The 26175-nt window shown below is 42.2% G+C and overlaps 1 protein-coding gene across 5 annotated transcripts; it reads right to left on the minus strand.

Moving 5' to 3' along the window:
* Nucleotides 1-5559: 5559 nt before the first annotated feature.
* On the minus strand, nucleotides 5560-26175 carry SLC39A6 (solute carrier family 39 member 6). 5 transcript variants are annotated; one of them, XM_059724476.1, is made up of 12 exons: nucleotides 26042-26158; nucleotides 25320-25736; nucleotides 22612-23348; nucleotides 19677-19857; nucleotides 19248-19417; nucleotides 16579-16791; nucleotides 15366-15435; nucleotides 14644-14709; nucleotides 11174-11551; nucleotides 9086-9166; nucleotides 7020-7210; nucleotides 5560-6154 (listed from the first exon to the last, which is right to left on the minus strand). In XM_059724476.1, the coding sequence occupies exons 3-12, from the start codon at nucleotides 23326-23328 to the stop codon at nucleotides 6002-6004; spliced, it is 2220 nt and encodes a 739-aa protein (XP_059580459.1). In that variant the 5' UTR covers nucleotides 23329-23348; nucleotides 25320-25736; nucleotides 26042-26158; the 3' UTR covers nucleotides 5560-6001. The 5 variants fall into 5 exon arrangements, with proteins under 5 accessions (XP_059580459.1, XP_019346665.2, XP_019346666.2 ...); XM_019491120.2 differs by lacking the exon at nucleotides 25320-25736 and having other exon boundaries at nucleotides 26042-26175; XM_019491121.2 differs by lacking the exon at nucleotides 25320-25736 and having other exon boundaries at nucleotides 22765-23348; nucleotides 25795-26158.

A 26175-nucleotide genomic window follows, 5' to 3' on the forward strand; every position in this document is an offset into this window, starting at 1 on the left:
GTGCTAAGGTGACGGATATGTGGAAAATTGTTGGCATTTCAGCTGAGCCCTCTTCCCAAGGGGGGCTAGGGCCCTCGGGCCCCTACCTCTGACACCCAATGCTATTAAGGCAACCCTAGGAAAAACCAATGGTCACAGATAATGACTCAGTTTCCCTGCTCCTTCTCAATCTGCCAAAAGATGGTTAGGACAGTTTGAATGGCCAGGAATACAGAAATCTGAACCTGAAGGGATAAAACCCCCACACAAAAGCAGAGAGGTGGGAGTCTGCAACTTGCCTCGAATCACAAGGCCTATGTCTACCTGTTCTCGGCTGTTTTTAGTTGCTGTTGGTAATGTTGCCCAATTGATAATGCCCCAACAAACCAGCGTATAGTTTGGAGGAACTTACTTTGGTTTCTCCTGTACTTCTTTGAATAAAACCCCTCAGAGATATCCTGGGTGTAACTATTCATCACACACTGGCTGGCTGACTGAGAAGGAAAAAGCAGCCTACAGCATAAAAAGAATTTTGCCTGGGCATGGTAGTAAGCTCCTACCCATTAGCGTCAAAGATTGAATGTGAAATGCAAAGGTTATGCAGATCTGGTACAGTGATGTTTCCTTTTAAATCAAGAATATTTATTTACAGCTATTGGTCATTTCCTTTGGGCAAGGGGGGGCTTAGAGGCAATCATTCTTAGAACATGCTAATGACTATTGTGTCATTTTGCACTTTTCATATGGCCCTAAATGGTGTCTAGCAGACAGAGCTCCCTTGAAACAGTGAGAGTCCTTGCAGTTCCAGAGGTAGACTGACCCCAGAGCAATACAGTGCAAACCATTGCAGCATCAAAGCAGCTGGCTGGTTGTACCACACCACAATCTCTGCATCTTCTCCAGTTTTCCCACCCTTCCTTGTATATTCATAAAGGTACAACAGCATCAGCTCTCATTGGTTTTCTTCTGCACCCCACCCCTTGCCTGCTAGCTATGCTATTCTTCTCTTGAGGGTGATAGATTTAAATTCTACCTTCCCTTTCATTTCATTATCTGAGTTAATAGGGTGTGGAGTCTCAGCTCCCTGTAGTGTCACCTTTTAATCTGGGAGACAGCTGCACAGGGAGCCAGTGAAGCTGCCATCTGGTGGTTTTCTAAGCCTACCACACATAATGGCCAAGGGCCTTGGTTGAGAACCCCTATTTTAACATACTAAACTATCAGGGTATTGTGTATTTTAGTATTCTATATTATTAGTGAAAATTCATTGGTATAGCTTTCAAGAATACAGAACTTTAAAGAATCAGAACAGCAAGAAGAAACATCTGTCCTTATTTCATTAAGAGCTAAAAAGAAAACCTGTGATGGGTACATATGAAAACCTTGATTTGTGTACAGTAATAAACTTATTCGAAAATTATTGTTGCATTGGATTAGATGAGTAAATTGGAGAGTGGCATGTTTTAATATCATATTAGCCTTGCTCTTCAACTGGAAATGGGCTCTCCTTTAGATGTCAAGGTGAATGAAATAATAGGAGTCAAATGGCTGAAGGTGCCAATATTTAGAATTATCCTTTGGTGAGTATGGGCCATCATTTTTCCTGTATTTAAAAAAAGTCACACATTCTTAATAATCTAAGATTACAGATCACAACAGTTGCAGTTTAAATCTTTGAGTTTTTAGCAGAGAGGTACAACTCCCACAGAATCTGAATAACTTAGCTTCTGCTATGATTTTCAATGGAGCAGCTAAAAATGCATCCACAAGTTTTTGAAGACTAAGATCCAGAGCAGAGCTTCACTGATCTAATTCAATATGGCAGTTCTTACAGACTGATCTACCATGATCCAAAATACCATTCCAGCCAAAGCTGATATTTGCTCAGAATCCAAGTGAATCCATTTGCTCAGAATTCTGCCCTGGCTGGCGATTTGAAACAGGAGTAAGTTTTGTTCAGTCATGTTCGGATTAAAGAAATACTGACTGATGAATTTATTTAGATACAAAATGAGAGAAAAGCTCATCTGTACTCATGACTATTCTATCTCCCTTGCAAATGAAATTTCCTAGTGCTTTGTCCACCTGATTTGAAACTGAAAATTGTTAGGTTACTGGTTTTTTTTAAACTTCCCCTGGTTGTCAGACTTGAGTTTCTCCTATATTTAACCTCCTTCCTCAGTTAACTTAAGTGATTTGGCGCATCAGTGACTGTTCTTATTTTAGTTTCAAGACTACCATTTTATTTCCAGTTCTCTAAGTAGTTCACTGCCACTTTGTTGAAAAAGTCAGGAAGTTGCAATAGAGTGTTAACAGCAGTTTAGAGCAAAGATCCTTACAGATGATGTGGATGTGAAGGGCTAAGCGCACACAGCCTGGCTGGTCACTGCCCCTTCTCTGACACACACAGCCCAGTCCCGGCTACTATTGTTAGCCTTGGCCATTTTCAAGCGGCCTAGGCTAAGCTGCAGAAGTGCTGCTAAGCAGAAGGCCCCAAACATGCTTTTGAGTAACTGCAGTGTGAACCTTTGCACATGTTACAACTAACTTGGTCAGGAAGTAAAGGAAATCATCAAGTACAGTTAAACAAATTACAGAGCCTAAAAGGAGGTAAGAGAAGACCATATATTTAATAATCCATATATGCTACATCATAGCTTTATCTTAAAGTTGTAGCAACAGTGATTGATGTAACCAAGTGTATGAGATGTTATTTTCCTGTAATAGATATATTTCTGTTAAGATGCTTAGATAATCTGTAAAAACAAAAACAGCCTTTCAGAGAAGAGCATAAAGGAAGGTAAAGAAGAAACAGCATTCCACAATGGAGAAGGAAAGGTGATAAGAAACCCTCCATCTTTCCCAAAGATATAAATCCCAAAAAATTGCCACCTTCCAAGCCCATAAAAAATCTGGTTCAGCCCAGTTCCAAAAGTTTCAGTGAAAAAAGGACATTTAAATAAAACTAATCAGGGGTCATTTAAAACCAGCCATTTATAAGTATTAGGCATGGGCTGGAGGGAAATTTGGAGAACTGCGAATTCAAGAAGACCTGCCACCAATCTGTGTGTCCCCCCCCACTCTCAGATCTCCCCAGTTGGTATAGGTGAGAATCAGCATTGTGCTGTTGTGGGTAGCCAGATAGACTTTGAGATAAATGTTTGTTCTCATGTTTTAAGGTGAAAGCCGATAAAAAGTTGGGCTGTAGACCTGTTTCTGTCTCTCATTAGTAGCCTACCCACAAGGTTACCTATAGCATAAGTAACAGTATGAGAAGATGGAGGCTCACTCCTCCTCACACCTCCTACTGCCTGGGCCCTGTACAGGAAGTAGGGATGTAAATACTGATTTTAAAACTATCCGTTTAACCTGTTGCAATTACAACAGGTTTACTCACTATGGTAACCTCCAGCCTGGCCTGTAGGGCACCCCTGCCAAACCCAGCACCAGTGGGGGGCTTCCAGCCCCCACCAGGTGTGATAAACTCAGCAATGCCCCCACAACAAACTAGGCTGGTGGGTCCTTTCTGAGCCCAAGTTTGGGCATGGATGGGGCAGGTGGGGCATGCCATGGGGCTGGGCCAGAGGCCCAGGGGAGTCACCCTGCACCTGCTTACCTCAATCTTGTCCTTGTCATACCTGCAGCAGCTGTAGCAGCAGAAGGCACTGCATGGGGGACAGGCATAGTGACACTGGGCTCCAGCCCACAGCTCTGCAAAGTCAGACTAAGGGGTGCTGAGCTGCAGGCTGGTGCCTGTCCCACTCTTCCTTGGAGGAGGGTTTGCATCTACCTGCCGAGTGGCACAGGGAGTTGGGGGCCAGAGCACAGCCTAGGAAGCCACAGGCAGCAGTAGTCAGAGAAGGGCTTTACCAGCCCACTGCAGCCACCAGCACATAGCTTCCTTGGGCCCAGCTGCAGCAGAACAGGTGGGAGGGGGAGGTGTCACTAATACCCAATAGCTAGGCTCTGTAAACCCATTTGCAGCCTGTGCTCTGGCAGCCTGCCTGGAACCTGGTCTGCTCATGGCAGGCAGCAGGGAGGCTGCAAGTGGCTGCACCAGGGTCACAGAGCCTAGGTATTAATCACCACACCCCTCCCCTCCTGGCTCCTCTCCCCCTCCCTCCTGCCCCGCAGCCTGCTGGTTCCATTCCGCCTCTTCCCCCCAGACTGTACCCAGCCTCAGGTTAAAACATGACCAGTTAGCTAGAACCAGTTATCACTGGCTGATTGGTTAAATGATTAATCATTTAACCATTCACATCCCTAACAGGAAGGTAGGCACCAAAATAAAAGTTTTAGAAATGAAGTGTCACTCAGTTCACAAAAGTTGGAGGGACACCTGGAGTCTAAAGGTGGGGAACCACTGCTCTAGAATAAAAAAGTCTATAAAGTGCTACCCTGCCCTACCTTTTGCCTATACTGGACTCGTTGAAAGAAGCTTGAGCTTTTGCAGGTTACATTATCTGATGAAGTAGGCTGCCACCTATAAAAGCTCATGCTTCTGAACCAGGTAGGCAGGATAGGGTGGCACCTTATAGACTTCTGCGTAATGTCAGGGTCTTGTTACACCTTATGCTGGGAGCTGCACAAGTGTTGATTCGTGTCAGTACTAGCTCGAGTTAGGAACAGCAAGCAGGGACCTGGAGAACTGAAAGGTAAGAATCTCCCCCACTCCCATTCCAGGCTTCCCCCCTGATCCCCAAGGGCTTCCCCCTGTTCTCCCCACCCCACAGCTCAGGGTGTCCCCCTGCCACCTCCTCGTCCTCAGGGCATTACTTAGTTGTGACTACCTGCAATGTCTGTCCCAGAGAAGCAGGCAGGAAACGATTAACCTGCCTGTCCAGCTACTCCTGTTGCAGGGCTACTCCTGTTGCAGAGAGCAGCAGCAGCAGGCAGGTAGGTTTACTCTTCCCTGCCTCCTCCCCCAGGACAGACAGCACAAGCAGCCACAAGTAAGTGGGGGCAGTAAGAGAGGATCTGGGGTGCTGGGGAGGGCAGGGGGCCTAATCCAAGCCAGCAGGGAAGTGGGGCAGGTGGGCTCTTTACACCAAGTTGTAGCCTAGTGTAGCTGCATCTTAGTGTAAAGTGAGCTGGGTAGCACGGATCAGAAATAATCCTGCCCTAGAGTGTTAATATGCAGACATTCTAGGGATTATGAGCTCCAGGAGCTTCCCACTATTAGCATATAACAAGACCCTCAGACTAACACAGCTAACTACCTCTCTCCAATATATGGAGTTCCTTTGTTAATGGCAAGTTTAAAATTTTAACTTAAACCAGGTTACACCCTGCAACACTAAGACTATTTTAAATTAAACCATATGCATAACTGCTTATTTTGCCCAAGCCTCCAAAAATGTGTTCCCTGCCATTCTTCAACTCTAAACCATTTTCAGTTTCATATACATAACAATTACAGATTTCTGTGGCTATATCATAGAACTAGATAAGATACTAACATTCTATCTAGCAAATTAATCTCTGAGCTATCCTCACAATGCACCTTTTACACTCATTTTCTCCATTTTAAAATTCTCATCGATTTAAAAAAAAAAAATTATATATTGTAAAGAAGACAACTTTTTGCATTGTATAGCACAACAACTGCTTTACTTGTTTATACCAGCAAATCATTTCAGTAAAAAAAAAGACAGCGGCAAAATTTTACATAAATTACATGCAATATATAAGTTTACAAAAAAGCTTAATAACTTAAAAGTAAAAAAAACTAAAAAAATATTCCTTTCTAGATTTGGCACTTTCACCATGCTTCACAGAGTATAGCTATCTATGCCTCGTACTATTTACTAAACTAAGTTTCACATGTAAGTAGTTAATACTTCTTATTTTACTTCTGGAAAAAGGAAACATAGATGAAAAATGCCTAGTCTATGAAAAGCCTACCTTTCAAGTACAGTAGCTACAGTACTACAGCTGTACTATACAGCTACAGTAGCTAATAGTAATTAATATAAAAAGATGCCTATTACACATCAGCACCAAATTTAACAGGCAATCAAAGTTATAGATTTATGCTGAATACAATTTTATGTTCAAACACAGAGATAAGCAGCATAATCCCAAAACCTAACAGGATCCCAGCATTCTGTAACAGGAAATATCCCCAGCGACTGCACCCATGATCACTCGCATCGTTGTGGAGCATTTCAGGCACCTATGTAAATAATAATTATAAAAATGAATGTTAAATACTTTCAAAATAGTGCCATGCATCATGACTCACTCCCTCAGTCAGATTCCTTAACCATGAAGACTACCTTAACCATGAAGACTACCTTAATCCCCGAGTAGTCCTATGGCCTTCACTAGCCTACACACTGAGTAAAGTAGTAACTTGACATCAGTCAAAAAAGTATTAGAATCTGACCCTAAAAGTTCCTAATTAGGAAACCAATGGTGATGATACAAAGGTGTAGGCATGAAATATTTTTAGGAACAATCATACCAAATTAAACATGTCTCCTAGTTACCTTGTTGACAGACAGAAGACTTTTCTTATTAAACAGTAAGTTTCTAAACACACATTATCCACATAAGGTTGGAGTAGTTTCAACGTGGATAAATGGTTGCTTGCTATACAGGGGATTAGATTTAGTAGCTCGAGAGGCCCCTTTGGTCCAATACTTACAACTAAACAATTTTAACTAACATAGCAATTAAACTGGGATGCTTCAACATTCTTTAAAAAGCTGATCAGGTTCCTTCCAGGTGAATTTTGCTTTAAAAAGCAGAAAAGATTCCAACCACCACTACAAGTTTATGGCAAAGGGATGATTTGTGCACTATGTTCATAACGCATATTTTCCTATCTGCGTATTTCATAGAAATGAAATAATTGTGTTAATTTCTCAAAGTTTTCCAACAACAAAATTAAGGATATCAATATTTAAGTTAAGAGATAAGTAATACAGATCAATATTTTTGCACAGGATGAGTTTGGGGGTATTGGTACTGTTTTAGTATTAGTCTGACACCTGAATTAGCTGTGTAGAATTCAAGTAGATTTAATTAATACTTACCATATCAACAAGAGCCACATACATGAACAAACCAGCAGTAAGTGCGAATATCCACATTGAAACGTTGTCAGCATAGTGACCGATAAGAATCCCAGTTGCCATTCCAAGGTATGCAAGCATAGCTGATAGAGCATTATAAAGAACAGCTTGTCTGACAGTCATGCCAGCTTTCAGAAGTACAGCAAAGTCTCCTACAGGACAAAAAAAGAAAGAGAAAAGATTATCTTTCATCCTCATGTATCTACTTAAACACTTTCAATACAACTTCTTTTCACCCATCAGAATATTGAGCTGTTTTTAAGCCACCTATTCCCTTTTTCTAATAGCCTTCCTCTACAAAATTAAAATGATTTCTCATTTAAGGGCAGATGAACCAAAGAACAAAACATAAAAATAGCTTCAAAGTTGCAGTCTATAGTGTACAGGATTTTAGTTTAATAAAATTTTACATTTAGCTTCTTAGAATTTTGTTTTGGTTACAATTTTGGTTTATTGGTGCAATATTAGTGTTAATACAATTATTTTAAGTCAAAACCTATTGCAATACTGAACATCATTGAGAACCATATAAATCTGATTTTGAAAAAAAAAAAAAAAGTCACTGTGTGCTTTGAGAATTCCAATTACCCACTGACTGCTCCAAGTTTCTTAAGTAATGACTGAACTTTGGTGCAAAGGACTTTTATCTTATCTACGTAATTAAGGAATTGAGAGTCACTTTTAGTAGCATTATTAATAACTGGAATGTGGTGGACCACTTTTCTCACAACAGAAATCCAAAATGCTCAGTTCGGGTCGATCAAAATATTTGGATAATTTCAAAGCGTTTTCCTTGACCATTTAATTTACATTAGTTAGTTTTCAATTTCAAAACAAGAAGAGATTTTGACATCCCCTTAACTTCAACATTTTTCAGAGTTCTTAGGCTCTGTTTTGATAAATTCCTGGACCTATCACAAAACATTTCAATTTTGATTAACTGGCATTTTCTCTTGAAAGATTATTTAGTTGAAAAATCTCTGACCAGCTTCAGTAATTGTATTAATTCAAAAGAGCTGGGAGTGGTTAAATACTCTTATGACATTTTGAGTTTATGATTAGCAAAGTTGCCATGTTGCATACCATTTACCTATTACACAGCAAGGTTTACAAAACATGTTAAGTCTGATTAAACAGACCACTTTTTACGGGATTTCACTCCCTCCTAAACCCCACTTCTGCCCCCTCTCCATTTTAAACCACCACCCTCAAGTTCCTATGGCATCAACATTCCCAGCTAAGAGACTGGATTGAGATTCCTATCAAATCCCATTTTAAGATCATGCAAATATGTACTCTAAACAATGCCATGTGTTTTCTTCCCTAAAGCAGAACTAAACTGGCTACTTCTGGGAACAATACACCCCATTTTGGAGATGAATACCCCAAAGAAATTCCCATTAATGTTACTGAGGAAAGCACAAGACTCCATAACCTAGTGGTACATGTATTCATAAGTGCACAGATTAATTCAATCTGACCAGAAAAACATGACATTTGGAGTTCCAAATTATAATCGACACATATTAGGTTTTGGATGAAAACCATTTTTCATGAACTAAAACTAGAGCCATATTTTAAAGGGTTCTAACATGATTTTTTCCTGACCTATAAAACATTCATTTTCTTAGTGAGGACAAATCAAGTTACACATAATTACAAAAAACAATTTAAAACTGTTTTCCATTAAATATATTCACAATTTATACTATACTGAATAGTTACATAAATCAGCCATTGAAGAAAAGAAGAAATATAGTAGTAATTGCAAATATCTCCAGACCTAATGACTCACTTAATGTAATTGAAGATTTTTTAGTATGAATTTACAAATGAATGCGTTGCCAAAAGCAACATTCATCAACTAAACCAGATGTTTGCAAACTTAGTTAAAACATTTCTGACCCTGATCAGGAAATTTAGAAGTTTTAACTATGCCGTAAAACAATAAACACACCATCCTTAAAACTGCCACCCCCACCAATTATTTAAAAGGTATACTCTACTGAAATATTATGCTGTCTTACCTAACTCATGGGGTAATTCATGGCAAAACACAGCCACAGAAGTACTTAAGCCACTAGACAAACCTTCTGTAAAGGCAGCACCTGTGAGAAGACAAGAAACCCGACGACCAAACATTACAAATTCAGAGATCATGCTTGGGAGTGCCGTTATATATTTGCTCATAACAAATTAGGGCAGAGGAGATCAACAAAGGATACAGAGAGATGCAACTGTTACATCTGTCCTATTTTATAGTCATACAAGTAGGGCGGCCATCATAGAGGGCAGTCCGATTGTCCTGTCCTCTATTCATATGAAACTGGACACCTTTATGTCCTCTATTTCCAAGGGAAAAATAGAGGACATAAAAGGCATCAGGTGTCATATCAATAGAGGACAGAATAGCAGAGAACTGGAATGTCTGCTATGATGGCCACCCAACAAACAATTGCAGCAAATCTGCTTCAACTTTAACCCTGTTTCAAGGTCAAACTAAAGGCAATTTCATGAAGTTATGTCACTACAGCCCCTGCAAGATGTACAGGTAAAAGCGAAATGGAAGCTGATGCATGATCCACACAATCACACTTTCTGTCATGCTACACGTGCACAGGAGGAGATGTGATTGTGGGATTGAGCATCTGATATCCCATCATGCCTTACTGCTAGTACAGGGGGAGCCTGTACCGTCAAGTATGAAGCTCCTGAGGCTGGGAGCCCCCTCAGCTGACGGGGCTCCCAGCTTCAGGGGTGCACCATTCCCATGGCTGGGAGCCCCATCAGCTGATGGGATTCTCAGCCAGAAAGGCACACCTGGCCACATGTTCAATAGTGTGATAGGAGCCAGCCACAAAGTTCTTACATATCTTTTGTAAAATAACTTTGTGACTTATTCCTTGTTTTATGATGCCATTAATTGCTTTAAATGTGTAGCTGGGTTACAACTTAAGATATGATTAACTGATTAATCATGTCTCAAGTTTAATGCATGGCAGGGGCCAGAGCCAGGGTAGCTGCTGACAGCCACAAAGCCCGGGCTGGGGGGCAGGGGCAGTAGGGCATCCTGCCATGTACCCCTTGCCCTCATCTTGTTTTTCTGCCATGCCAGCACTCCGGCACCTTCTGAGGTAGGCATTGTGGTGTTCTTCAGCACTCCAGCCAAAAAAATGTTGCCTACCCCTGTTGTAGACACTTAAGTCTTGTATTGGCCCTTAGTTTTAATATCATTTAGCCCAGGGGTGGGCATAAGGTGGCCCGGGGGCCAGATGCAGCCCACCAGGCCATTCTATCCTGTGGACGCTCCTGATCGTGCATCCACAGGTGCATCTCAAGTAGGGCCAAGGAGGTGACCCTCCCCCTCTACGCAACACTGGTCAGGCCACAGCTGGAATACTGTGTCCAGTTCTGGGCACCCCGCTTCAAGAGGGATGTGGACAACATTGAGAGGGTTCAGAGCAGGGCCACCCGCATGATCCGGGGACAGCAAGGCAGACCCTTCAATGAGAGGCTATGGGACCTGAACCTGTTCAGCCTTCACAAGAGAAGGCTGAGGGGGGACCTTGTGACCATCTATAAACTCACTAGGGGGGACCAGAAGGGTTTGGGGGAGACCTTGTTTCCCCTAGCGCCCCCCCGGGATAACAAGGAATAAGCCACAAGTTGTTGGAGAGTAGGTTCAGATTAGACATCCATAGGAACTACTTCACAGTTAGGGCGGCTAGGATCTGGAACCAACTTCCAAGGGAAGTGGTGCTGGCTCCTACCCTGGGGGTCTTTAAGAAGTGGCTCGATGCCTACCTGGCTGGGGTCACTTGAGCCCAGTTTCCCTCCTGCCCAGGCAGGGGGTCGGACTTGAAGATCTACAAAGTCCCTTCCAACCCTACTTCTGTGATTCTATCTGGCCCACGGGGCCCCTAAAAAAGTTAGAAAATTAATATTATCTGCCCTGGGCTGCCTGTCATGTGGCCCTCGATGGCTTGCCGAAACTCAGTAAGTGGCCCTCTACCCAAAATAATTGCCCACCCCTGATTACAGTTCATGGGCAGCAAAGAAACAACTGTACCTTGCTCTTACTGTATAAGACTAAGGAGAACTCTAAAAATATTTACCAATTGCTAGGCCATCACTAAAGTTGTGTAATCCATCACCCATAATCACCATCCAGGCTAGAGTAGCTATACCAGCATCCTTCAGCTCTTCTCGTGAGTAGCGCTGACTGTGGCTATGTGGATGGTGGTTCTGATGGTGATGATGATGGAGAATATGATGGTAGTCATGATGATGATGACTGAGATGGTCCGACTGTCCCAAAGTGTCATGTAAATGAGAATGACATTTGTTTCTGCAACCCCTGGATACATATTCATTGTCAGCTTCCTCTTGATGGGAGTGAGCTATCATGACTTCTTCTTCCTCTTGTACTACTGGTTGCTGAGAAATGAAGTGGGATGGATCTTGCGAATCTGTCCCTAAGTAACCTTCAGGCCCTGGGCGGGGGGGAAAGAGAGAGAGAGAGAGATTATGTTAACATACTTAATTACCTAAAAAACTATGCTATGATAAGAAAAGACCACAGAAATTGACCCCGATACTCTGCTCCTCTGTGACTACAATCATTTTGCATGACTCCCGTGATACTTTTTGCTCAAAATTTATATTATGGACACAGGGAAATCTATGGAAGTATCACAGAAAAATAAAGATCCTTGTCTTTATTGCAATTATTTGGGTCCCAGGACTATGTGAGAGTTTTGATGAGCTGTCATGGGTCCCCTGCCCCCCCATAAAGCAACTCACCAAAACTACCTATGGGGCTTTGGGCAGGTGGGAAAAGGTGTTTGGCAGTGGGCCAGGTGCAATCTGCACCCTGCATGCCCTGTCGGAAGGGGGACAAGGGGCACACGCAGCAGAGCTGGCCCAGTCTGCAGCTACCCCTATGGTACTCTGCATGGAGTGGAGCCCCACCCAGGACAGACCACACTGTGTTCCTGCCAGTGCTCAACAGCCCTGGCTCAAGCCCCAGCCAGTGCACAGCTTCTGGCAGGGGCTCTTCTTGGTACAGCTGCAGCCAAATGGGTGCTGCTCTGCTCCCCTCACCTCTAGCAGGAGCCACTGGCTGAAGCTTTCCTCCTGCCTGCCTGCATGGGGTGGTGCAGCAGGAAAAGGAGCCACAGCTGAAGGCAAAGGGAGCAGAGCAGCACTTGGCCAGCTCCAGCAGCACTGGGGACAGCCCCGCTCCAGAAGGTGCACATGCTGGCCAGGGTCCAGGCTGGTGGGGCTGTTCTGCTCCCCTCGGCTCCAGCTGCAGCTCCTGCTCCCGCTGCATTGCTCCGGGCAGGAGGGCGAGGGAGATACTTCAGCCTGGCAGCTCCCATTCCAGCTTGCAGGGCTCTGGCTCCAGGTCTTGGCCACCTTCCACCCACCTGCAAGTGGCTGCTCATTGTGCTGAGCAGGCAGAGCAAGTGGAAAGCAACCAGGAGCTGAAGCCAGAGCTCCATGCACTGGGGCAGAAGCCACCTGGCTGAAACTTCCTCCCTGCCCACCCAGAGGAGCCAGAGCCGCAGCTGGAGGTGAGGGGAGCAGAACAGCCCCAGAGGCCTGGGCCCCAGCTAGCACACATCTTCCAGTGGGGCTATTCTCAATGCAGCTGCAGCCAGTTGGGTGCTGCTCTGCTCCCCTTGCCTCCAGTAGGGACGACTCCTCCCACTCCTGTCCTGTTCCAGGTAGGCGGGTGGGCAGGCAGAGGGGAAGCTTCAGCAGAGTGGCTCCCACTGCAGAGGAGGGGAGCAGAGCAGCACCTGGATGGCTACAGCCACTCTGGGAACAGCCATGCCAGAAGCTGCATGCTGGCTGGGACCCAGGCTGGTGGGGGGGCACCCACAGGCTGTATCCAGCCCATATTTTGCATACCCCTGCCTCCCACTTAAAAAAAAAAAAAATCTATTTCAGCTATTTTATTTTTATTAAAAAAATAACATACACTATGCTGCTTATTAACTTTCCAATATTTTAAGTGTTCTGCCTTAGCACAAATATGTGGCACTATTTTTTTATTTGTAGTTTGAAAACGCTTAAAATACGCTCTCAGTTTTGGAACAGACAGGTTGTTTCCAATTTTGTTTTTGTTTTTATTTAAATGAGTTTTACAACTAAATTTTTAAGCTTTGAGAATAAAAGAATACGGGTAAATTTTGGTAAACTTCTTGCAGTCACAGAAATATAAGCGAGTTACATGCAAATCCACAAGCCTAGGAACCTTCAAAACAACACATATACAAACCTAAGTAAAGTATCCAATACAAAAAAATTGTTCTGTACGCATGAAGTTCTAGCAAATATTTAAAGCACAGTAGTAAGTCATTTAAAAATCAAGAATTGGCTCTAGCTGGCACTCCCAGAAGCAGTTTAATTCTTTACCTGCAGCTGAGTGTCATTCAAAGAAGTGCACAATTCTTTTTCTGTCTTTGAAAGCAAAGAATGCAATTTCAATGTGATCCTGACAAATGAAAGCCCCATTGACATCACCACCAATGGGAACTGGCTTCTGCAAAATAAGATTTGATCCATATAGCCACATGAAAGTTACAAATGGGGGATCAATGACACTGAATTCCACTGTGACAGCTATTGCAAATAATCTCAGGAATAGCAAAGTTCTGCCTGAGGCTGCAGGATCATGCAGGGCATGCAACTGGGGGCTAACATTCAAGATTTTTAAGACGCATCAAGAAAGAGCTTGGCCTGATCCAGTAGACAACACAATATGCTAGTGCTGCTATTAAGCGTTAGCTGTTTGAAGTACTTAAAATGAGAGATAAAAATCTGGAGAATTAAATTAAAGAAATTAAGCCAAAGACAATTCATCATGCTAGAAACAGCATCTTCTGTTAGTTAGAGATAAGAAGTGCTGCATCCAGATTATATAATTGCAGGAGATAAGCAGAAGAAATAAAAAAAAGACAAGTGAAAGGAAGGGCACTTCCACAAACTCTGATTGCTTTGGTACTATTCTATTCAGTGAAGCAATCCAGATATTTTGATTTCATGAAATATTTTTCCAGGTAACATCTAAAAAAAAAAAGAGAATTACAGAACTACAAGTACAGCCTACTTGTAGTTTAAAGCTTTCTTAAAGCTTTCTTCAGTTCAGTCTTGCAACAGACTTACGAGGAGAAAATGGAAGCCTACTCAAGAAGTAATAGAAGCACATACGGGCACACCCAAATCTCTAGCAGTATAGGAGGAGAGCACCAAGTCTGTAACTGAAAGGAGCCATATACAGAAACACTGGTCAAATTAATCTGTGCTGTCACCCCACTGACTTTAATAGGCTTAGGTAAGGGATGTATCAAATTGTTTGTAGATAGAACATGGCCCTTCTTGGACAGGCACCGAATATGAACTCAGATCCAGCAAATGCCATAACTGCAAAATTGTAACAAGATATTAAACCAATAAGTTGTATCTTATTTTTGCAGAGAATGAGGCATTTCAGTAACAGTCCCCAACTCAAAACTCAGAATAAGACTGCTTAAATGTTAGTCACACACAGTGTCATGCCCTAAATGTCTATTCATACCTGCAATCCAAGGGCCTATCACATTGGATAGTTCAGTAGCCAAGCAAACACAGTACTGAAAGCAGCCTACGAAGACCAAAAAAACTTTATATTTTACTGTACAAGATCACCTGGACATTTGATGGTATTCTTATTTCATGAAATGTTTTCATTTATATTTTGACAGGTACTAAACACCTGCAGTCCACTTCCCCCAGTTTAACTTCAAGTGGAATAGTGCGTGAGCACTCTTTCTGAAAAATCAAGCCCTTCGGGCATTTGAAATACCTGAGCTTGGCTGTTTAAACTTCCATGCTAGCTTTATGATGTATAGATTTCTAAAATCCTCTCTCCACAGAACCACAATTTCTGTGAGGTGCAGCAGCACACTAAACACCTGTAGATAAAAGCTCTTCTACATTTTTTTCTATTTCTAATGCTCAATCCTGCAGCATAAGGCTAAGAAGTATCAAAATTTTAACTATGATCTACTTTCAACTATGAACTACTTCCAACCCCTATCAATCTTAAAAACATATTACTATTGATTATCACTTATAATTACAAATCTCATACACACCAATGCCTACCAAAGTTGTGTTTCAGGAAAGGCTTAAAGAATTTGGCTACATGGTGATCCATCCCATAGTAAATTGAAGACTTGCAAATCTACTTATAGTGCAGAAAAAAATTCTTCACCATTTTCATTAGTATAGCTGTGCAAAGTTATTGTTAAGACTTACGATCATCTGCATCTAACTTTTCTTCATTTGTTGAAAACTTCTTACTTTCTGCATCATCTTCATTTTTTTTCTAATTCCAAAAGAATACAATTAAATTGTTAATACTTTATTTAATTTAATTTTCAATATATGCATGGGCAACACAGTATATTCACAACATTCACACAGCCTTCAAATAAAGGAGGCCAAAATGGGACATACATAATGGATGCATAAGCAGAAAAATGTACGGGAAGATTGGCTAAAGTACAGTAAAAAAGGCAAAGAATTACTTATGATGGAGAAGGAAAACAAATCACAATGAGCTGGCACAGGTAATAGTTATACAGGATTATACAGCAATTCAGTTCCACTATAGACTTCAAAAACAAAAATAATGATTGATGTTTATGCAGGAGGTTTTTCTTTTTAAATGCACACTCAAGTTTAAAAATGTGGCTTATTAAAAAAACAAAGAAACTATAACAAAAAAAAGAAAAACAGAAAACCAAGTTGTAGCTCTAAATGAATAGCTCCCAGGTCAAACAACTCAGCAGGGAAAGAAGAGCTTTAGATATAGTTAATGAACCTGATCCTACCACTCTGATAAACTGTCCTGCATATTTCAGTGGGCTTGCTTACTTCTCACTCTTCAAGATGGACAGCTTTCCAGGCATACAAAAGGCGGCTTCATAGTCAATGCCAGATACGTTGGGTTATTAAAAAGATGACAGGCTTTTCTACCCAGAAAGTAACTACTTTTAAAACTTCCTAGAGGGCTTAGTTAAATTTCATTTTCAACTTTTAAACTAACAACTTTATTACCTTGGCAACACTGAAGTACTTAGCTATATTAGCTTTTACACAATGCAGCTTTCTATATTTAGAAAGTTGACATTTACCACCCACAATAGTTACATCTTCATGGTATTTCCTACTCTAATTTTAAAAGACATAGCACGATAACCCCTGCACATTAATACCTTTTTGTGGGAGTGAGGGATGGTGGGTTTTTTGTCTTTAGTTCTTTCAGGTGATAATCTATGCCTACATATACATTTTTTTTTTTTGCAGTTAGGCTGGTTACAGTGAATTTCCAGCTTAACAGTACCAGAATTCTTCCTTAACTGTCTATTCTGGTTGAATAAAGATACTTAATAGCTTAAATGGCAGTATCATGGACTGATTACTATTTGGAGACAGCTCCAAATACTTCAAAATATAGTTCCCCTACCTTTTTCTTCTTGTCTTTAAACTGCTTAATTAAAGTGATCAAATGCTCAACAAGGAACATGAAATAAAGGCCTCCCAGGGCTGTAAGGCCCTTCCACGTGGAATCCAAATAAACATTCTCTTCTGCACTGTGAAAAACAAGATGCTTGAACAAGGAGTCTTTACTTTGTTCAAGTAATGGTTTCTCATGGTGATGGTGGTGGTTCCCATGGGACTAAGGAAGGAAACAAAGGAAAAAAAAGTTGACGTTCCACTACATTCAAAACAATATTCAACATTCAGTAGCAACAGAAGGAAATCTGTAGAATGTGAACCAGGGCTATTTCATTTTAATCAAATCCAGACATTTTACATTTAGCAAGAGAAAAGATATGGATTAAAAAAAAAAAAAAAAAAAAAAAAACAAGATTCAGAAGAGATAAGATGGAAGTGATGTTTGTTAGTAGATGAGTGAAAGCAGGCCCAGCCACTACAACTAGACAACAGCTATCACAAGTTGTCTTACATCAAATCACAGAGGTGGGGCCCTCACTAGCAGCAATAACCAAAGCACCCTCTTTACTGCCTCATCTCTATGGTGGCCCAACATTAATCTTACCATAATATCCCACATCTTAATCTACCCCCAATGGCTGGCCGATTCAATCTCTCCTCTTCCTTAGACGATAATCACTATAATTGGTCAGCCTCTAGGGCACGACAGAAGGAATCTCTTTAGCTTTTCATAGAATCATAGAAAAATAGAGCTGGAAGGGACCTCAGGTCATTTAGTCCGACACCCCACTCAGTGCACCATCACTCCTGGGTAAGCTATCCCAGTCAAATGTTCATTTAACTTGCTCTAAAAGCTTCCAAGGATGGAGACTCTACAACTTTTATGAGGTAGCTTGTCCGAATACTTATCTACCCTGACAGCAAGAAAATGCTTCCTAATATTCAACCTAAATTTCACTAACTGCAACATGAGACCACTGTTTCTTATCCCGACTGCCACAGTCACAAAGAATTGCCTGTCTCCATCCTCTCTAGCACCTTTCATGTATTTGAAAACTTTTATCAAATTCCCTGCCTCTCCCCTAGGAGGGACCGCAGGAGGTCATCAAGTCCAACCTCTTGATCAAGGTATGGATAATCACTGTCTAAATAATTCTAGACAAATGTTTGTCTAAGCCAGAGATGTCAAACATAGGCTGTGGGTCAGACAGATCCATGGAGGTGGGCCATCTACCACACAGGGCTTCTCACTGGTTCTCAGGCAACCTCCACAGTTCAGCTTCAGTACTTGCCAATTCCCTATGGTAATTTTCGTCTGACTGTGGGGCAGCCAGCATCCAATGGTTAATGATGCTGCAACCACCTTGCCTCATCCCTTCCTTTTCCAGTGTCTGAATTTACTGTTTTCAGTTGCTGTAGGCAACAAAATCAGACAGTTGAAAACAGGGTTGAACTGTGGCTCTAGTAGGAGGACACAAGAGCATCTCAAGACATGGCAGCTGCCCCACTGAGTCCTTGGGTGCTGGCAGGGAATATGGGCCATCAGCTGAATTGAATGCAACACCCCTGGTCTAACTTATTCTTAAAAGCTTCAGGACCATCCCCCCCCCACACAAGTACCAGGCATAATGTCTTAAACATCGACAACACCCTTTAACTTCCCACGGACAAGGCAGGGGGACAAGGACACCGTCAATGTCCTGCCACTGCAAAAACAGGAAGCAATTTGTTAACATTTTTTCAAGAGATCCAAGGAAGAGGACCATGCTTCCTCCCCTCCTCCCCCACAACACAGGAAGGTTAAAACCACAACAGTCCACACGGACCACAGTGACTGTGGGGTAAAATTTCTTCATGATCCTAAACATAGCTGTTAGTCTGACTAAGTAGAAGAGCAAGACAGTTTTCCATTAGTTTTGTAGGTATGGTGCAACATATAATAAAGCATGCTGTTTTTTAAAAGATAATTGCACCACCGATACAAATTCAAGCATAAGGCCAAGAGGCAAATGCCTCTAGAACATAAAAGGAAGTTCAATAATATAATTAATGAAGGCCTTACTTGCCATAAGCAGATTTTCAAACTTGATACAGACCAATTAATTCTTACACAATGTACTTAATTTTATTGCAGAAATGTACCACAGAGGATAACTGCCCCTGTGTTACAGCATTTGTTCACAGCCTTCCCCACCAGATGACATGGGGGAAGTGACTGGATACTCTAGTATCAGGTGTTCTGTTCCAGTATTTCTCTGATGTACCACTCTGACTTTTATCCTCCCTGACTTTTATAATCCATTTGAGCATCACTCTTTCATTTAGTCCATCTTTCATCATTTAGCGCATGCGTGTGTAAAAAAACCCCCACATATAAATAAAGAACTCCAACTCCCACAAATTGGAGTTGATTGCCCACATGCATATCAGAGAAAATATGATGAATGGAGTAGGCGTGTATGACAACTCCTCCCTGCATAGTGAAGATTGATCAGTTATACTGATCACAATTTCACAAAGACCATTCTAAGCAATCTATATTTTATTATTACATTTATGGATCATCTCATTAAACAGCCATTATATCATCAATTTAACATACAACCCAACCTAAAACAGAAAAGTCAAGTCAGGTTTCAGTATTAAAGATGTTTAAAAACAAGTAAAAATACTTACGTGCGGAAGGAGGTGTAAGAAAGCATCTCCACTCAGAGTCCCAACAGCCAGTGCCACAAGAAAACTTAGAAGAAACTTGAAAAATACACGATTCATCAGAGGTACCAATATAACACCCAGTAACGAAAGGAAACTGATGACAGAGATCGATATCAAACCACCAATCCAAGCTGGTAAGAGAAAAACAAGAGCCTGATATCAGCTTCTGTTTGCTAGACACTTGCCTGTTCAAACAGTGACTTGGATGCTATCACCTAAACAACACACAAACCCTGGCATGCTTGCATCTAGAAACAACCCTTTGCAAAAACCACAATTATACAAGGTAGAATCTAAATATAATTTATGTTAATTGTAAAAGCAAATGTCATGTTTGAGTCATTGCTGATAAGTTTTTACTATACATTTCAGAAGGAAAAAAAACCCTACCTATTTCCAAAGAAAAGCTTTTTGGAGGAGTTTCAGCCTTTTCATTAGTTGCATGGACTAAGCAATATTTGCCATCAATCTGATTCATAATAGCTGGGCAGAGATAGCTAAATTCTGTAGCAGTCAACAACACTTGTGTGCTTATTCCATGAGACCGCATCAGTTCTGATGTATTGAAGCACTGTAGAAAGAAGCACTTAAGTAAGATTAAAAAGAACAGAAACTCGTTGAAAATTGCAAGAGTTCTAATGTTAACTCAGAGTAACACCTCTCTGAAGTATCTAAATAAATTGTAGCTAAAGTCTGTAACAAGTTCTAGCGATGTGAACTGTACAACTTTTATTCTGAGGTAAGAGTAATCATGAACACTTAAATAATTAAAACCATTTCATTTCACATCTTACGTCAGTTCAAGTCTGACCAAACCGGCATCCGATCCATTCCACATCTTTCTAGAAGCTAGGTGCTACTGCTGAGGAATTGTTGGATTTGACAGCCCTTAAGGCTCTAGTTAGTCATATACTGCAGCTATAAGGTACAGGTGGCCTCTAAGTGGGATTATTTCTAAATTGAAAGTTATTGCGTAGTTGTACATTTTTTGGCCCTTGAGTCCTCCAGGTTGAAGTACTTCAATAACACTGACAGCTGGGTGGATGAGCCATCTCATCCTCAACTTAAGGAAGAGAGAATGACCCATCTGGTCAAACATCTTTTTTTTCAGCCATATCCCTTCTATGGAGTCACATACATGGCATGTGTTGAACATGTTTTTAGGACAAAAAAAATGATAATTCAATAATATTTCAACTGTACTCTTTGCAGTCTTTATAAGTTCCCTTCAGTATGCCTCCCAGCATGGTTTCTACTTTGCTTCTCAAGAATACAATATCCCTAGTTACCAAATTCAGGACGTGTGATTTTATGTTGAATATATCCACTCTGATTTATATGGCTTAGTTACCAAAACAGACTCCGCAGAGGTCTTGCAAGGTCATCTGTAAAAAAGATCTGACAGAAATAGACCTACATATACTTTATTCCATTAGTACCTTGACTTTTTAAAAGGTGAGAAAGAAAATATTTTAGAGACATCTATTTTAGCTATAGCAGGTCTTCATAAAGAACTAGCCCAACCTCAGAAACAAAAATAGGAGCAGGCCTCTCAATCAAAGAAAAATAAAATAATTTTGGTATTTTAGCAATCTGTGCAACAATTACGGTGGAAAGCAACAGTGGTGTTAATATTTGCATGTTACTTGAATAAAATACTTCAGTAAAATATCCTTAGAATTGGACCTGTCATTAATAAAAGGTATTCATTTGTTGCATGAAAAAACATACACGCACAGCATCCATATGCCTATTATTCTAGTCACCATACTGTTCAAAGAAGCAGGAGATGTTAGGAGAGAAAGAAACGTATTCTACACTGAAATGAATGGAAAAAAAATGTACACACTGAAGTTATATTTTTCTAAGTTTTACTGCATGTAAATGGTAGCATTGGAGTGACATGACAGCTACGATGATCAAGAAAATATGAGAAGCAAGGATTTTTTTTTCATTGGACCAACTGCTTGGCTCGCATAAGTTTAGACAAGTTTTGAATGCAGAACATTAGAAGAATGCTCTGCATTTGAAAGCTTGTCTAAATCTAACCCAACCATACATTTGGTCCAATAGAAGACATCACTCGCAAAAATCCTTGCCTCTCCCTTATTATATTTAAACTTTTTATATTCCTCCAGGTAACTCAGTTTGGCTTTTCACTAGTTTTATTGTCCAACTGGTTTCAGGAATTACTCAGTGCCCCTTACCTATATTCCTCTTCCAATGCTCTCAGACCCAATTACTTCTCCAAATCACCCTAGCATCAGCCTTTGGGACCATCCCTACCTACCATCACAGTGTAGACCAGATCTTCCCTCAAACCTGAGCTCCACCTTGACGGCAGAGCAGAACCATCAGGTACGTGGAAGAGAAACAAACCACCTCTCATTTCACAAGAAAGGATGTGATAGTTAACAATGAAGAGGTGATAGCAATTTCTTTTTTCAAAAAATGTAACATTACCTATGATAACCCTAGTGATAAAAAAAATAAATTAACAATCACGAAGCAACTTTACTTTTTTGGACTAACTGCTTGGTCCAATAAGAACAATAGTGTTTTATACTACTGACTGTAACGTAACCGTTTTAAAATAGGAGGAGGGACACAGCAAGATTTTGACAATAAACCAGCTGCACAGAAATAGTCAAGGGCTCCCAACTGTGCAAGACAAGTTCATGCCAAATGACACCCAACTAAAATTATTAGTAAACATACATAACAGAATTTGCCTAAAATTCATAATAAAATTCTAATGATGTTGGCTGCTTTCTATGTGAGATGCTTTCCAGTCCGAGCCTTCTGCTTCCTGCCAATCTGCAAGAAAATGTAAGTGCCCATGGATTAAAGCTGGTGATAGTCACAGCTAATAAAAGTGTGAATTTTCAAGTTTAATTATTCAACTGGTTTACCTCCCCCACACCATCACCATTTTTAAACATAGTAACAGAAAAACCTGCAGTTTTCCTTAAGTGTCACAAACTTTCAGGTACTTATTTACAAAGTTAATATTCTCAAAATAAACTTTTTTCTTTAGTCTTCTGTCTTTTTAGGAAAAAAACAGAAGGAAATGCCAATGGATAGGTACTCAAACTGGAACATATTACTGTTTTCCTCTACTTGATTTCACCGAAAAAAATGAAATGTACATATAAAAATAGAAATCATTGTATAGGAGAATTTTGCATGCATTTCAGCTATCCCTACTGTTAAAGCATTTCTAATAGCAAAGCCTGCAAGAAGATTCCTACAGATGAAGTGAACTTCTCTGGATGACAAACCATGACGACACACTTTGAACAGGCACGAGAGGAGGAGTACTCACCTCTTGGGTACTTTTGTTCTTAAATTTAGAATACAAATAACTTCCTTTTTCGGGTTCCTTCAGCGGAAAAGATTCATTTGCTCTTCCACTAACAATCAAACTTGTATTGCTGCTTTCTGTTACATTAATGGCATTGGGGTTAGTTAGACTTACACGAAGAGATTTCACTTCTCCAGATTCCAAATTCTGTAACTCAGCACTGCCATCTGTGGTAGTGGCATTGTTGGGTGTAGTTATTTCATTAGCAACATTCTTATTGTTTGTAAAACTGTGTTGTTGCTCAGCATTTTCTACTCTGTGAAATTCTTTGGCCTGACTGCTCCTCAGATCTTTGTGTATACCCTCAGATTCATGACTTGGGCAACCTGTTCGGTCAAAGCTTTTACTTAGCGTGACATGATTATGATGATGGTGATCATGATCATGCTCATGGTCTATTTTGATTCTTTTCCTTTTATCTATGCCCATATTCTGCAGCAGTTTTCTAAACCCTTCAATTGTCAAAGTGTTGTTCTCCCCATAACGGTGAAAGAGTTCCTGAAGGTGATGCCTCTGCATAAGTGCTGCCAGGTCAGGGTTGATACCAGCTGTCCTTTCTAGAATGTTTTTTTCCAAAACTTGTTCAGCAGTTGCTGTCTCCACTCCATGATTGTGGCTCTCGCAGAAAAATGCAATGGAAAGCAACAAGAAGAAAGTCATTGCCAGCTCATTCTCCATTACAGCTTCAAAAAAAATTACTGCAAGAGAAAATGAAAAAAAAAAAAGTGTATAAAGCTACTGATGTTTTCTCCTATAATTCAGTTTAGTGGACTTGAATTATTAGCAAAAAAGTATCAAAGCATGAGGAATGTTTTAAATTAAGACACTACTAGTCCTAAAACTGGACTTTGATCTGTTTAGATGAACACTTTTTTTGAATAAACTTATAGGCAGCAAGCTAAGCCAACACACAACAGCAAAAGGCATATCAGTGTCATTTCACTGGTTTTAATTTAAACTGGTGCAACACTTGTATTCAAACAAGATCTGCACGTTTCAACTTTGACCAAATATTAGTGCAGCAGTGGGGGCATGGGCACACAAACAAATTAACCTGAGATAAGCAAGAGCAGAGATAAGCTACACCCCTGATACCTTCGTCCATCCCCACTCTTACTTCTCAGTAAATGTAAACTAACTCATGGTAACTTACCCCTTTCATTAAGAGAAAGATATGACAGGAGCTTTAATCACCTAAAGGATCATAGAAAAGTAGGGCTGGAAGGGACCTCCAGAGGTCATGCAGTCCAACCCCCTGCCTGAAGAGGAATCATCTCTATCCAAACCATCCCTTACAAATAGGGGCATGCAGGGGTCCATGCTATAACCCTCCGCCCTTCTTCAATTTGCTGTCACTCAGTGTCTCTCAAGGCCTGGCTGTAACACTCTGGTTTGCCTTTTGGCTAAGATCAAGCGAAACCGGGAGCATCTGAACCCCAAGGCCTCCAGGCCTGGGGCTTGCATGTAGGAAACCTGCCTGGATTTGGGGAGCATCAGAAGCCCCAAACCAACAGGTGTGGGAGGGAGGATACTTGCCCAGTGGTAGAGCCACACAGACTTGACAACTGAGTTCCATTCAGCTGATTTTTGGAACTTGACTCCTGGGCTTTGCCCAGCTGAATTTAGAACTGATTTGGCCTTGATAAAAATAAATAATTAAAAAATCCACTTCAGCTTCTAGGCCATTAATAAACCCACAGTCCTGAGCTCCTGCCTGGCAAAGCACCTCAGGAGGAATGGGGGCAGTGACAGGAATCCCAGCACTGCACAGTGTTGCCTGGCATACAATAATTAGGGGTGCACCAATAGAGATTTTTGGGGCTGATACCGATAGCCGATTTTTGAGGCGGTATATTGGCTGATACCGATCTGATTTCCGATACCAGCCTGGCAGCTTGAAAAGCAGTGTCCAGCTGGTAAGTCTGTTGTGGTAAAAAAAAAAAGAAGGGCGGGGGGAAGAGGCAGATCAAGTCCTCCTGGTGGTGAGGGAAAAGTGGGGCTGGGGGGCAGGGGTAAGTGCTGCCCAACCGGGGCAGGATGGGTGCGGGTTGGAACCACGGCTCGTATTTGAAGGGGGGGGGCGGTGGCTCCCACTGCTGTGTGCAGGCTGCTCATCTGTGAGCTACTCATTCAGTGGCTTGTCAGGTGCTTGCCTGCTTGTTCACTAGCTCCCACCACTGCCCCCAGATCTGCAAGGGGTGGGGTGGGGTGGGGTGGGCTGAGCTGGGGCTGCACTCAGGATGGGTGGTCCTGGGAGGGGGCTATGGGGAGGGGATGCAGCCACCCCAAAATTCACTGTAGCCCTCATTCCCCCGCCCAGAGTACAGCTCCGGCCTCAACCCACCCCACCCTGCCCAAATTTGGGGGCACACACACACCCATGCCCTGCCAGACAAGTGGCAGGAGCAGTCGCAGGAGCTGCCCGACAAGCAGGCAAGTGCCAGACGAGCCGCCGGATGAGCACTGGACAAGTGGCTCCCAGAGAAGTGGCGGACAGCAGTGGGAGCCACTCCCACACTGAGCCCCCCACACAAGCTGCAGCCCCATCCCTTGCCTGCCTTGCCCCAACTGTGAAGTGCTTGCCCCAGCCCCAGTCTTCTCTCACTGTGGGGGCCCTGATCTGCCCCCCCATGCCCCTTCCCCCAACCCTTCCACCACAACAGACTTACCAGCTGCACACAGCTTTTCACGCTGCCTGGATGTGCTCCTTGCCACCTATGTGCCATGTTGCAGCTGCGCACATGCATGGGCATTTATCAGCCAAATTATCAGCCACATCAGGCCGAGTTCCAATACAGACACTTTTCTTTATATCAGTGCTGATCCAATACCGGACCGATGTATCAGTGCACCTCTAACGATAATTACTGTATTTATACAGTAATTTGAACCCGATCAATAATAGGAAAAGTGCTCAAAACATAAGGTCATCTTTGAGGCAGCTCAGTGATGCAGCACGTGCAAAACCCAAGTCACTCTGTGGGAGTCTGAACCGACTTTGGGTTCGCTGTCAGCACTTCCTCACGATGGCCGGCCTCACAATAAAGAAATGCTTCCATCTGGATGACCCCGTTCTCATTGGCGGCCTGCGGGGAGCAACATGAGCTAAAGAAGACAACGTATGGCACTTCTCTGCATACTGACCTGCGTATTTTTTTCAGGGTGCCGGAGTTTTTCAGCAAACAAGACCATTTCGAGCGATCCTTTTATAGGGAGGACCCTGGCCAGGAGCCCCCGCAGACCCAACGCCGCCCCCACCCAGGGGTGCTGGGGCCGCCCCTCAGCACCGCCCCCGCCGCGTCGCCTCGTGGCTTCAAAGACAAAGGAGCCGCGTGCGCGCGCAACGGCCTGGCCCTCCCCCCGCGGCCCCGGTTGGGGGGGGGCACGTTACCGGCTAGCGACCCCTGGCATGAGCACAAAGCGCCCCGCGCCGGTCGCTTCTTCCGGCGTCGCGAGCCCCGCAGCCAATCGAGGTGGGCGCGGGTAGAGCGGTTGGGGCGTGGCCGCCCCGGCCGTGGGGGCGGA

This window comes from Alligator mississippiensis, chromosome 3, assembly GCF_030867095.1.
Source record: "Alligator mississippiensis isolate rAllMis1 chromosome 3, rAllMis1, whole genome shotgun sequence".
Classification (NCBI taxonomy): Eukaryota; Metazoa; Chordata; order Crocodylia; family Alligatoridae; genus Alligator; species Alligator mississippiensis.

Bases quoted from the DNA above. Each gene is read 5' to 3' on its own strand.
- SLC39A6 (XM_019491120.2), bottom strand. From the start codon at position 23,328: ATGGAGAATGAGCTGGCAATGACTTTCTTCTTGTTGCTTTCCATTGCA. The intron at 19,858-22,611 runs GTGAGTACTCCT...TTCTTTCTACAG, and splicing joins AGAACAAAAGTACCCAAGAG to TGCTTCAATACATCAGAACT. The intron at 19,418-19,676 runs GTAGGGTTTTTT...TTCTCTTACCAG, and splicing joins AAGCTTTTCTTTGGAAATAG to CTTGGATTGGTGGTTTGATA.